The sequence below is a fragment of the Vespula vulgaris genome, chromosome 10, assembly GCF_905475345.1.
Source record: "Vespula vulgaris chromosome 10, iyVesVulg1.1, whole genome shotgun sequence".
NCBI classification, from domain to species: Eukaryota; Metazoa; Arthropoda; class Insecta; order Hymenoptera; family Vespidae; genus Vespula; species Vespula vulgaris.
This window is the reverse complement of record NC_066595.1, coordinates 4,484,159-4,498,031: the sequence shown is the minus strand read 5'-3', so window position 1 is coordinate 4,498,031 and position 13,873 is coordinate 4,484,159. Positions and strand designations below refer to the sequence as shown.

The window sequence follows — 13,873 nt, the reverse complement described above, 5'->3', positions numbered from 1 at the left end:
TCTCTCTAATACGCGCGATAACAATGTGTCTTTTTTCATTGACGCATATGTCGTATAAAATGATTAAACTAAGCGCCATTTGTTCGGATTAGCGATACTCAAACTTTCATAGTTGATCGTAAATTATTTTTTTTCGACGTTGCTTTTGAGAATATCATGCAAAAGAATATAACATGATTTATATAATTATATTTAATTTGCCAATTTGATTTATAATTTGTTATTTATATAAAGGTAACATTAGAAAGGAGGATTTATATAATAAATCAAAATTGCGTAGTAACATTTACAATTCGATGTTGCGAGCTTTTCGTTTGAGAACCACTGACGTTAGACGCTCACTTCACTATAGATAAGTTGCTTTGAGTTGCATTCTGAAAGGGGAAAGGTTGTAGAACTTCCTATGTATACAAGTAATAAAAAGTGACGTAATTAAATTAATGGAAATGGATTGATAATTAAATCCTCGATATAACAATCATGATATACGTTGAAAGTTGTGAGTTACGACAATAGTATTTACAAAAACGTGCCATATATATATATATATACATATATATATATATGTAAGACCCACCTTATTTGTTGCCCGTTCATAATAATAGAGAGTATTATTTACAAGAATATTATTAAGGATATTATTTAGAAATATCAGTTGGAATAGAGACGCGATGTCGCTCAGTGCTAGTGCCGAAAATTTATCATCGGAAGGACAAGTAAGTAAAACGTGTTAATAAAAGGATTGTTCATACTATGACTCATGTTTAATACTTTTCTCAGCTTAATTTTTACGATTATATTGTCGTGTATAAATTAATATAAGGGATCTTTCAATTTTGTCTTACATAACCTTTTCATTTTATAATAAAATTGAATATATTTATTATTCGAATTATAGTTTATGAAAGGTCAACCATGTCCATATTTAATTTAATTAAGCTAATTAATTTACTTTAATGTCTCGCATATTACTAGCATAACGTTATATAGGTTATTAATTTGCGTTGAGTTTATATAGATCAGCGTTTAATTATTGATTGTTATTTGTTAGAACAATGAAAGGTGGAATATGTGCCTTGAGTTGGCACTCGAAGGAGAACGTCTCTGTAAGGCAGGAGACTGCAAATCAGGTGTTGCATTTTTTCAAGCTGCTATTCAAGCAGGAACAGATGATCTAAGAATACTGAGTGCAATTTATAGCCAGCTAGGCAATGCGTATTTTTATCTTGGAGATTATGTAAAGGCAATGCAATATCATAAATTGGACTTAACACTTGCGAGAAATATGGGAGATAAATTAGGAGAGGCAAAGTCAAGCGGTAATTTAGGAAATACGTTAAAAGTCATGGGAAAATTTGATGAAGCTATGTTATGTTGTAAAAGACATTTAGAGATATCGAGAGAAATTGGTGATAAGGTAGGAACTAAAACGTTATTTATAATGTAATAATTGTGATTAGAGTATTAAATAGAATATATAATTATTGTACATATATATATATGTATATACATAGCTTAGTGAAGGCAGAGCTTTATATAACTTGGGAAATGTATATCATGCAAAAGGAAAGCAAGCAGGAAGAGTAGGACAACACGATCCTGGAGAATTTTCTGAAGATATTAGACAGTGTTTACAGGAAGCTGTGCGATATTATGAGTAAGAATATTTTACATAAGTTAAAATTAACTAAAAAATCTTTGAAACCTATATTAAAAAATTGTGAACACGAATAGGGAAAATTTAGAACTTATGAGAGAGTTGGAAGATTCTGCCGCACAAGGTAGAGCTTGTGGTAATTTAGGTAATACGTTCTACCTTTTGGGAGATTTTCAGCAGGCTATATATTATCACAATGAACGATTAAAAATTGCTAAGGAATTTGGTGACAAAGCAGCAGAAAGAAGGGCAAACAGTAATTTAGGAAATTCGCATATATTTCTTGGAGAATTTGAAAAGGCTGCTCAGCACTATAAGTACATATTCTATTTATTAAAAATATTATTATATCAGCAATATTAAGATAATATAAATAAAAATAATTATTTATACTTCTTATAGGAGAACTTTGGTTCTTGCACAAGAGTTAGGTGATAGGGAAGTAGAAGCACAGGCTTGTTACTCCCTAGGCAATACATATACGCTTCTTCGTGATTATCCAGCTGCTATAGAATATCATTTATGGCACCTTGGAATTGCTCAACAATTAAAGGATCGTGTAGGCGAAGGACGTGCGTGTTGGTCATTAGGCAATGCTTATGCTGCTATGGGCAATCATGAAAAAGCACTTCATTATGCAAATTTACATTTGAGTATTTCGAAAGAATTGGAGGATCCAATGGGACAGGCTACTGCACAAATGAATGTTGACGATCTACAAAAAATTTTGGGATTAGGAAAAGGACAAGAACACAATAAAGAAAATCAAATGCATAAACTTACTATGAATGCAGCATCAAATTATAATAATTCTTCTCCTGGCAGATATAGACTTCGTCGTCAGAGCATGGATAATTTAGATCTTATTAAGGTTAAAATTATTAATAAATAAAAAAAATTATAATACATTTATTATGATACTATTAATGTAACACATATGAATGAAGACTTACGCAATATATTTCTTTAGCTTACGCCCGATGGAAAACAAAAGGAGCCTATAGAACCATTGCCAGATGTTGCTAGTAGCGCTACCGCACAATTAATGCAAAAAGAAGAAGATAATTTCTTTGATCTTTTATCTCGTTTTCAATCTGGTAGGATGGACGATCAACGTTGCGCTCTTCATGTAAATCGTAATGCAAAAGTTAGAAGTATTTCCCCTGAAAATGACAAGTATGAATAATTTCAATATTACATCGTGTTACATATTGTATATACATATATATATATATTTTTTTTTTTGCTTGATATATATTTTCTTTCATTCCGCGTTCAGAGACGGAGAAGATTTGATGGAATTAATTGCTGGAATGCAAAGTAAAAGAATGGACGAACAACGTGTTACTTTACCTTTCTTGCCAGGTTTAAATACTAATGGAAACGATCAAGCTAAATCATCTGCTCAAGCACATGCAGATGCTGATGATTCGTTTATTGAAATGCTTGTAAGATGTCAGGTATGTTATATCGTATAAAATTTATTCGTGAATTCGTTTAATTTTTAAGATACATGCTAAAACGTCAACATATATTTTCTCAAAGTAATTTTACAATAATATTAGGGCTCACGGTTAGAAGATCAACGTAGTCCATTACCAGCTGCAGCTTCGTTACAAGATGCAGAAGAAGAAAGAAATCCAAGATCTAATGGAAATACTCATTCTGGTTCTACAGTACCAGAAGAGGATTTATTTGCTTTGATCCAAAGACTTCAAGCTGGACGAATGGAAGATCAACGTGCATCCGGACCTGGAAAAATATGTTAAACGCATACGGAAATTTTGTAATAATAGGAATTGACGATTTCAAGCAGTAATGCGAAGGTTAACACTATAATCTCCTAACTTCGTTCAAAGTTTCTGCTATACAGGAGAAATTAGATCTCTAATATATATGGAGATTTATTTTGATTTATATATTATATTCAATATTTTTTTAATTTTTTTTTTCTCCATACAAACATATAGGTTTCTGATCATGTTTGATTTGAAAATGGCGAGATTTAACACACCGTCCACTGATACCAGATCCTTTATTCATCGTATCAATTTTATCATATTAATATGCAATAATTTTACTTACATTTATATATTACGTTTTATCGAAGAGTTATCAATTTCCTATACGCCAGAGAGCTTAGCATATGGTGCCAAATTTAATACTAACAAGTTTGAATTATTTGTAGAAATAATTTGGAGTTGTTTACATTATATCAAACGCATATATTATCAATAGATAATTTCTTAAATCTAGCAATCTAACACGATTAATTATATTAGAAATTAGGAATCATGTGTTAAGGTATTGCTTTAAAAAATGCCTAAAAATTTCTCAAGCACTGCCAATACTGGAGCACAGATGATTAGTTGAGCAAACAATACATTTAGAAAACTGTATCTATGCCAAAGGATGTCAATCTTTTGAGTGTGAGGTAGATATACTTAAAATATTTAAATAATATACACAAATAGAGTCTTAAATAGTTGACTCGTGAATTGTTTTTATACGTTCACTTCGAATTCAATGCTTAAGAATATTTTATTTCTTTAAAAGAAATAATTTTATTCGAACTATAAGAAGTATCGTGAATAAAATTTGTGCCAAAATAATGTGAAAAAGTAAGATAAAGTAAACGGAACAACAACTAAGGCACCATTCTTAAAATAAGCTCCTAAAGATTTTTCGATACATTGCAAAACAAAACGGATCGTTCATTTTCAAATTTATCGAAATGAATTGGATTTTTTAAAATGACCAGAATTGATAAAATATTGAAAAATTATCATATTTCGACCTAATGTATTTTTTAAATTCTTTTGCCTCGCTGCTATAGAGCAAGCTGGTTCTTGCTATTAAAGTATAATAGAAATGCATTTTTTGGTAAAAAAAAAAAAAATAAATAAATAAATAAATAAAAGGAAAAGAAAAAGCAATTTTACACACAGGACACGTATGAATAAAGACTACTACATCAGGAATTCCAATAGGACAATTTTGATCAAGGAGATAATTAATATTTTTTTATCAAGCTTACATTACGTTTGACTGCATGATTTACATGGATATACATATTAGATAGTAATTCATTAAAGAAATCTATCATTTTATGGTCCTAACCGATGGTCTAGCGCTTGAAATTTTCAAACGGTTCAAGCGTTTTATAAAATAACTTAAGTGTTATAATGTTTGATCGCGCTTAAATATATATATATATATATGTACACGTGTTGTAGGAGATAACAAAATCCTGTTATTCAGACATTATACATTTTTCTGCATCTAATTATACGCTTTTACTGCTACCGTTCGTAGTCTTCTGTTGTTACAAAGATGCTATTATTCGAACAAAGATTCCGAATATGTGAACTTGAATGTATCGTATATCGTTTAAAGATATATATTTTGGTAAACTCTGTTTAGAATAATTCTACAAGATCTAATAATCATTATTTTCATAGTTAAATAATCATATACGTAAAGTTAAAATTTTTGCGAGAGAGACAAAGTAAGAAATACATTTCATATAGAAAAGTTCTATCTAATTTGAGCAATGAATTGCTTAGAATGTTTATTATGAATTAACTGTTACTATATCTATATACATATGTATAGTTTTAAGATTTTAAAAAAACTCTTTATATACGAATGACAGGATAGATCGTAATTTGAAACATATATTTCGCATATATGTAAACTTAATTTGATATAATGGTGATTCAATGACAGGGAAACATTGCTACTTAATGATAGCTATGTAGTTTTCGTTAAGAAGATGGTCATTTGATCATTAATATCTCTCTTTAGTTCAGTTAACAATAATTAACAATCATTAAGTTAGTAAAATAAGCGAATAATATTGATATAATAATAAGAAGAAGAATAAGAATAATAATAGAAATAATAATATTAATATTAATATTAATATAATAATAATTATTTTTTGTAAAATTTTTTATTACTCTTGTAATAATTCTTATTATTTTGCTAATCAATCTTTATTCTTATTATCGCACAAGAAATTGCGATAGTAAATATTAGGTACTAACAATTCTACGATTACGTTAATGTAGAATTTTTTTATAGATTTTCTTTAATAACGAAATTCGAATTTCTCATTCTACAGTGTAGATATATACATACATTCCACTGTCTTACAAATATAGACGTGTATAACAAATTGAATGAATAATAAAGATATACATTTTTCAAATGCGAAGTTTTATATATGTATATATATATATATGTGTGTGTGTATGTAAATATAGAATAAGTTTTTTAAATTGAGACACTGAAATATCTCGAAAACATATTTTTAGAAAAGTGTTTGATATCAAAGTTATTTGATTTTCTGAAAGAAACATTATTTATTTTTAATTCGATCAATGTTTTTAAGTCAACTTAATTTTTTTATATAGAAACTTATAATTCTTGAAATATTTTATTTTACTTAAAAAAAAAAAAATTCTACTTTTTAGAATATTTAATATAATTTCGATAACAGAATTTGAAATGGAAAGTCAGATTAGGATCGGATATTCGATTGCATAGTATCGAATAGAATCGAACAGGATCGAATGATATCGAACAAGATCGAATATCGAATCAAACAGCTTTTATTTCAAACTTTTTTTTCAAAAATGTGTTGTTTTTGGAATATTTAAGTGTTTTTATTTAAATTGTTCATCCTGTAGATGTTCATAAAAAATGATAAAATTGAGTATGATGAGTCTACGAAAAACAAATGCAATGCATGATTATTGTATTGTATATACATATAGATATACACAGTTAATTAAACACAAATGGATACTTCGGTAAAATCAAAAAAGTTGACAGATACGGATTTCAAGGATAATTTCAACGAAAATAGTATTATACCTTGGACAGAGTGGAAAGACACGGAATTAAATAACGAAAAATGGTCTATACCACAAAGTAATCATTATAATATATTTCTAACCTATTAGTTTATTAAAATAGAATGTCATGATTAAATTAATTAATTAATAATTTAGATGGAGAGGATGGATTATTTCTCGATACGGAATTAACTCCGATGCCTCTATCTTTGGAACCATATGAGTGGATTCGTCCACATTTTTTAAAGGATTTAACGGTATATTAAATTATCGAATGATAATTAACATTTTTAAATTTACAACAAATATGTATAACTTTAGGAACCGTTAACTGTTTATACAATTACTAAAGAATATCCTGACTTAATAAAAAGGAATAAACATCTGTTGCACAGTGAAGTAGGTTGAAATTTATCGACTTTTTATAAACAAAAAAATATGGAAAAAAAATGTTTTTCAAAATGGTTACACCATTTTTACAATCGAGTTTAATGATAAATACGAATATAATTTAGTTTATCAGATGGTTTATTTCGAGCTTGATTAATCTTCAATACTGTGGGCAAAATGGTTTAGAAGTGAGCGGGGAATCGAATAATTTTATTTGGAATGGGCGAAAAGAAAAATGGCAGGGTTGGATGCACGTGTATTCGAATAACAAAGCTGGCCATGGTGTGTCTCATCGACCTATTTTTAATCCAAATGGTAAATACCAATTGCAAACATTTACTCTATCTGATTATTATTTATAACTTATAACAGATATAATATTTCATTAGGAAAATATATCGTACGTCTTTACTTTCTTGGATGCTGGCGTCGAATAGTAGTAGATGATTTTATACCCGTCGATAAAGACGGTAATCCTCTTTTACCGACTACAGGTAATGGTTTTGAATTATGGCCTCTACTTTTGGCAAAAGCTTTATTGAAAATCGCATCATTAACATGGTCTCACCGAAGAGAAATCGTGGATTTTAATCCGGTTTCTTGTTTCACTGGTACGTAAAAAAGAAACATTTGATTTGTAATTAATATTTTTAAATATATAATATAATAAATAATATAGAACGTCAAGGTTCTTTAATTCGTTTTTTTAATAAGATTAAAAATTTTTTAATAAAATTAAAATCTACATATAATTGTATACAAATAATCGTATTTCGTTAACAACGCTTTTTTTGTTGTCTCCATTTAATCTTTAGCTAAATAAAAAATATTCATCTTTTTTTTTTGTAAAAGAAAAACTACGACAAGAACATATATATATGTGTGTTTATGTGTATATGTATTTTTTTGTTCACACATTCCATTTGGTTTTGACAGGATGGATCTGTTTGTCTTTGAATGTCGTTCATCTTTCTCCTCGAGACAAGTGGGAGTTCTTAGTGAAATATGCGGAACACTTCGAATGGAAGCAGGAAGGAACTAACTCGGAGAACGTAACGCTTGGTTGGTTTTGTTTTCATCATCATCAACGAATTTTATAGGATAAACAAATGGTTGTCTCGAAGCACGGTATTTCGATTGATAGATCTTATTATTAAAAAAATAAAAAAATAAAAAAAAAATAAAAAAAATAAAAAGAAAAGACAAGAAAAAAAAAAGAAAAAAGAATTTTCAATAATGATCAAACGCGATTATTCACCCTTTCAAAACATATCCATATTTTTTGTCTAGTTGAAGAAGACGAGAAAAAGTCAAGAAAAAAAGGGAAAAGAAATCAAAGAGGCGTTAAAGGGTTGCAACTTCCTGATAAACCTCGACCTATCACGCTGTTTCTCGATTTGGAAGATATGAAAGAGGTCACGCCCGAGACAGTGCCCGGTTTGTCGCCTTGCTGGAGCCATTTGGTTCATGTCGTTCAATCGCGTGATCTTCCATTGGATCCTAAAGACGTAAATTATTTCTCTACGATATACTTTTTGTTTCGATAGATAGATAGATAGATAGAGAGAGAAAGAGAAAGAGAGAGAGAGAGACAAAGCTGTTAGAAATGTATCGACGTTTTTCTATTACATAGATAAAAGAACCTTTACCAAAATGGAAAGAATATCGATGGATAAATTGGGCGATCGATCGAGGTTTGCTTGATCCAGTGGAATACTTTGTTCCTATTCGTTATTTAAAAATCGTCAGTTCATTGAGAGAATGCAAGGAAGGTGTTTTTCTGAGGAAAAATCTAAATTCCTTTATCAACGAATTTTTAGAAGAAACAACAAAAAATCAGGAAGTATTATCTCCTGAGAAAAAAGAAAAGGAAGAAACGATCGATGAAATTAGCTTTTGGTGCGATTTTAATAAAATGGCATCGTACGTGAATGTAGTTCATCTCTTTTACAAGCCTGAATATTTTGGATATACTTTAAGAATGTCAGATTCCTTTCTGCTGGATGATCAAAAGAACATAATTTTGCTACCGAAGAAACAGAAAAAAGATAGTAGGAAAGGTAGCAGAAAGAGTGTACCGTCGGACATGGTTCATGATGATTCGGTAGAATTTATGGATACTTATGCCTGGCCTAGAACCATGAAATCATCGAGAAACGAGCCGTTGTATTTCTTTTGCGATTCAGTCGAGGAGAAGTTTTTGTTAATAAATTTTAGTACCATGGAAGAACGATTACCTTTGAATATTGTTTCAAAGGGAGAAGAGGCCAGTGATTCGGTATTGATAAGATCATTATCTGAAGATAGAAGTTATCTCGTCGTAGAAAGACACAGTTGGTTCTTCAGGCCTACCGAATCAAGAGCACTTATATCAATTTCAACGTCTGGCACCAAGTCGAGTGTGCTGGAGTTAGAACCAGGAAGACATCTTTTGCGTATTTATTGCCGTTCGGAGTCACGTTGTTTCATATCGATTTTATCTGACACAATTTTTTACGTTGGTGATCGTCTTACAATACAACCGTTAATGAGTACGGAATCGGCGAGAACCGATGTCTTAGTTAAACACATTAGCAATTCCCTAGCTAAAGCGTTTTTCAGTTTCGGTAGCAAAGATTATTCTTTGAATTTGAAGGCATTTTATCATAGTTATATGCCAGATTTAACGAACGTTTCGAAAAAAAAAGACAGAGCTACGTTTAAACAAATACATGACTACTTTATAGAAGAGTTATTTAACTCGATCAAAAAGATCTTCCCTTCGGAACAGCTTCGCGAAATTTTATTTTCCTTGAAAGTCTTTTTTCTAAATCCTAGAATCGGTTTAGAACATAGCAAAACTCCGTCGATCTTACGTGTTTTTCAAGAGAATGGAAAGTCCACGTCAATAGAAAACGATTCGAACGAATCGATCTGCGAAATGATTTGGATCAATTACGATCAAGCAGCTACCATCATCCAAGCTTTTTTTAAGGCGGTGATGGTTAAGCAGTATAAACGGCGACACAATTCCAATCACAAGGATCACTCAAAGATCTTAACGAATCTCTTGATGATCGTTGAACTTTTCGATCATTCTAAGAGCGAGTCATTAGCGTCTATTTTGTTGAGAAACGTCATTCAAAGAAACAAAAACTTTAACGAGGCTTATCCTTGCTCCAAGGACTTTCAATACGTGTTACAAGTAATTTCAATGGATTTACATAAAAAAGAGAAAGAAAACGAAAATATATGTTTCACTATCTTCTACTTTGTTCCAGATACAAGAATGCAAAGGTACTTTGTTGAACGTTAAACCAGATCAATGGATTCCAATAACGAGACTAATCGTGAATGCTCAGGAAAACGAAACGATCTTTGGCACGATACAACTTTTTACAAACTTAACGAGTTACAATTTGCGATTATACAACAACGAAACCGGTCGAGAAATGTGGAGAGTCATTAACAACGTTGCTCCATCTAATTATCGGCATACGACAGTCGGTTACACGCTCTTCGCTTACGGCTACGATAATAATCAAAGATCAGAAGACACGGAATGGATACTTTATTTTATTACAATGAAGGGACAACCAATGTTTTATCAATTAGCTGACAAGGAACCCATTTCGTTGAACACGAAGATACCAGTTTTAATCATTGAAGAAACGTCTAACATTTATATACCTAATTCGACGAATTTAATTTCCAAGTGGATCGTCAATATCGTTCGTGATAGCCTGTTGTCGTTTAAATTGACGACTTCATTCAAATTGGTCCAAATGAAATTAAGAATTATCGATCAGAAAGATAATGTTTTATTAGAAATTGAGGGTGGATTTGTCCTGTGTGTTCCGGTTGTATATTTGAAGTTAGAAAAAGAAAACGTAAACATGGAAAATTCCCGTACTACTTATTACATCGAGGTATTCGTTCTTCATGATAGTTGGCCATTAGCTGAGACTGAATGGTCTTTGGTAGGTATACAAATTAATTATTAATGATAAAAGTATATAAAAAATATTGTGTTAATATATCTTCAAGGTATTAGAGGCAAAGACAAAAAACAGAAACGATTTAATTCGAACAAAATCTTCGAACATTAAAATACAAAAATCCGATATAATAAGAACAAAACGTAATTCGAAGCAAGTCGTCGATCAACGTTTGGATTCACCTTTTTGGAAATTTCAAACCGTCATCGATGCTAACAGTGGTGTGGAGGTGATTTTATTAATAAAAAAAAAAAAGATAAAAGATATCTTCTCCGAATCATTGATTAATATTCGTCTTTATATTAAGTAGATTATTCAAGATAGAAGAAGAGAACAAGAGATATTATCCTTGAAAGAATCCTGGTGGAAGGATGATCCTGAACGACTTCAACGTGGTAAGGAACTCAGAGAAGCTTTTTTGGATACTTACAGTATACGTTCAATTTCTTCGATGAACTTGGAGGAAGAAATATCTATTGAAATGAACAAACGTATGGGAAGACGAAAAATTCGAGAATCAGAGATTCATAAGCGATTGACTTTAACAGAGAGCATTGTTACCAAGTTTTTGAAGTACCCACGATCTCGTAGCTTCGAATTACCAGTATTAGATTTGAGTAAGTTCCAAAAGATCGAAGAAGAAATGGAAATATCTCGAATTAGGAGCAGCTCGGAAAGAAAGATTTTAACAGAACAACGATATGCCGATGTTTCCGACTTCTTTCTGACTTATGATAATTTTCTTCAGAGATTAGACGATTGGTCGTACGAGCAACTGAGAAAATATAAAAAATTGTGGAACGATCTCGAAGAGAATATCTCTCAAAGGAAAGCTCAGCTTGAGAAAGTTTACGAGACACGTCAGGCTTATATTTCTAGCATTAAGTTGCTCGATACGCCTAAAAAAGTGAAGAAAGGAGAAAAGAGAAGTGCGAGAACATAACAAACAATGACTACAACGACAACAAAAATAACAATAATGATAAAATAATAATAGTAATAATTAATGGATAGCCTTGTAAATAGATATCTAACGATATTAACCGATGTCAAAGAAATCGTTTGCCTTTAGAATCGTTAGACAATTAATTAGAATGATTATCAGAATGTGCGAACTTTTCTCATCCTTCGTATATTTTTGATTAGAATTATCTCGATTCCCCCGGTCAAGGATAGGCTGATGCTTTTCCGTAAAAGTTTCTCTACTTACGTAGATCATGTTCCGTGGCAAGAATACAGGCTTACATACATATATTGCGTTGTTGATGACGGTGCGCGATATACCTTTTAATGATGCCACTCCCGACGGTCTCTCTCTCTCTCTCTCTCTCTTTCTCAAAAAAAGCATGATTATCGTTCTGCCGATTTTTCATACACCAGACCAGTCTCTCTTTCCTACCATGTCGCCCCACCAACGATTATTACAAAATTACGAGAAAGGCGACAAGTAAGCAAAAAGGATTCATAATAAACCTAGGTGCCTTAAGGTACAGTGCAAGTTGTTGAACTTATCAGATTATTGTTATTATTCACAAATTATCATTATCGTCGAGAACGAGTGATCATAATTATAATAATATTCGATCATCGAACGACTTATTTATTTATTTTTCTGTTTTTTTCTTTTTTCACTCAATTTCATACGAAACCGCGCGCGTATTGATCGACAATAATTAATATTGTAAAAATTCCTCGAACGATTTGATTAATTTAAAACGCCGATTAATAATATCGTAGTAGGAACGTTATAGAATTGAAAAAAAAAAGAGCGAAAAAAGAAAATGTTGCAATTCCACGACAAACATCTAATTCCTATTGGTCGTTTGAAAAAAGTCTCATGGAAAGTCGTTAACCGAGCATACTGTACGTGTCCGATCGCGAGTCGAGCACGTTTGCGTATGTTCCTTGATTGCAGGTGCAGTAGCTGTTGTAGGCACGGTGTTGGATCGTGCGTGAAGGATCAGAAGTCGCGTGTCGGTGTGAGAGCACCCGCCGAGCCGGTAATCATTGTCCTTCGTGTTTGTTAGCGGTTAGTCCATCATCTCTCTCCCTTCCTCTTTCTCTTTCTGTCTTTTCCACCACGGTGAAAGAAGAAGAGTTATTCTCACGTATGCCTTGGCAACGACGTAACAAATCGTATACATACATCGCAAAGTCGTTTAATTATTAGTTTAAAAAAATATTTGATATTTTTTTCCCCTTTTTTCTTTTCTTCTTTCCAAGTATCTCGTACCTTGTACGAGAAAAAGTCATTTGAATAAGACGGTAGGAAATAAAACGTAATGTCGTATTTCTTCCCACGAAGTAACTATTTTGAAGTAAAGATTTCGTAGGCCGTTTTCTATGGAGCGGTTTAACACTCGACGTTTCTCGATCGTATCTCCTCGTGTCTTTCATCGTGAAACATTATCTCTGCCGCCATCCGACACCATTCTCGGACCCCCCAGGAGTTCGTTACTCTTGTCTTCGTCGTCTTCGTCGTCGTCCTCTTGAAGAAGGAAGCGTTGCAACCTTTGAAAGAAGAATTTACCGAGAGAGAAGAAATTATGTACAACAGAAGCACGTACATTTCGCATGGCTCGTTTACCAGCAGGAATCCACCTAACGAACCTAACGAATTGAATCCTCTGAAACATCCAATTGGCTTTTCTTTGGTAAACAAGGCAACGTATCGAGATGGAAATTATCGTTGAGAGTACGTTGAAGTAGGTATCTTTATTTGCGATATAAGAGACAATAACGTTGAAATTACAGCGAGCATCGTCGTGCCTTTATCTATTTGACATCTATCGTACGATATCATCCCGTATCAAAGGCGGTTCCGCTCTGAAGATATATACGCCTTTATGTGCCCTAATTAACAAGCATCGCATCATCATCTTCTTTCTTTCTCTCGCATTCAACACCAAGCGCGCGATTCAATTCGTCACCTCGACGACATTCTCGCCCGCATAGACTCGATTCTCTCTTTGTTGATTCATTATATC

The 13,873-nt window shown here is 31.9% G+C and overlaps 2 protein-coding genes across 4 annotated transcripts; both read left to right on the top strand.

Annotated features, from left to right (window-relative positions):
- The first annotated feature begins 143 nt into the window (after positions 1-143).
- LOC127067028 (G-protein-signaling modulator 2) lies at positions 144-5,870 on the top strand. The gene is made up of 8 exons (XM_051001478.1): positions 144-716; positions 1,052-1,417; positions 1,515-1,657; positions 1,735-1,974; positions 2,060-2,528; positions 2,628-2,833; positions 2,937-3,117; positions 3,223-5,870. Exons 1-8 carry the CDS (start codon positions 672-674, stop codon positions 3,424-3,426), a joined length of 1,854 nt encoding a protein of 617 aa, XP_050857435.1. The 5' UTR covers positions 144-671; the 3' UTR covers positions 3,427-5,870.
- A 363-nt stretch (positions 5,871-6,233) lies between these two features.
- Positions 6,234-12,478, top strand: LOC127067024 (androglobin-like). Of its 3 annotated transcripts, none has more exons than XM_051001462.1 (11): positions 6,234-6,595; positions 6,676-6,776; positions 6,841-6,918; positions 7,035-7,224; positions 7,299-7,520; positions 7,846-7,971; positions 8,200-8,417; positions 8,543-10,093; positions 10,170-10,868; positions 10,936-11,115; positions 11,197-12,478. In XM_051001462.1, exons 1-11 carry the CDS (start codon positions 6,463-6,465, stop codon positions 11,827-11,829), a joined length of 4,131 nt encoding a protein of 1,376 aa, XP_050857419.1. In that variant the 5' UTR covers positions 6,234-6,462; the 3' UTR covers positions 11,830-12,478. The 3 variants fall into 3 exon arrangements, with proteins under 3 accessions (XP_050857419.1, XP_050857420.1, XP_050857421.1); XM_051001463.1 differs by having other exon boundaries at positions 10,936-11,107; positions 11,197-11,338; XM_051001464.1 differs by having other exon boundaries at positions 11,194-11,321.
- The last annotated feature ends 1,395 nt before the right edge of the window (positions 12,479-13,873 follow it).

Excerpts from the sequence above, each read along its gene's own strand:
- LOC127067028 (XM_051001478.1), top strand. The coding sequence starts at position 672 with ATGTCGCTCAGTGCTAGTGCCGAAAATTTATCATCGGAAGGACAA. Across the intron at positions 2,529-2,627 it reads ATAATTTAGATCTTATTAAG|CTTACGCCCGATGGAAAACA; the intron begins GTTAAAATTATT and ends ATATTTCTTTAG. Across the intron at positions 3,118-3,222 it reads AAATGCTTGTAAGATGTCAG|GGCTCACGGTTAGAAGATCA; the intron begins GTATGTTATATC and ends CAATAATATTAG.
- LOC127067024 (XM_051001462.1), top strand. The coding sequence starts at position 6,463 with ATGGATACTTCGGTAAAATCAAAAAAGTTGACAGATACGGATTTCAAG. Across the intron at positions 6,919-7,034 it reads AACATCTGTTGCACAGTGAA|TTTATCAGATGGTTTATTTC; the intron begins GTAGGTTGAAAT and ends AATATAATTTAG. Across the intron at positions 11,116-11,196 it reads ATGCTAACAGTGGTGTGGAG|ATTATTCAAGATAGAAGAAG; the intron begins GTGATTTTATTA and ends TATATTAAGTAG.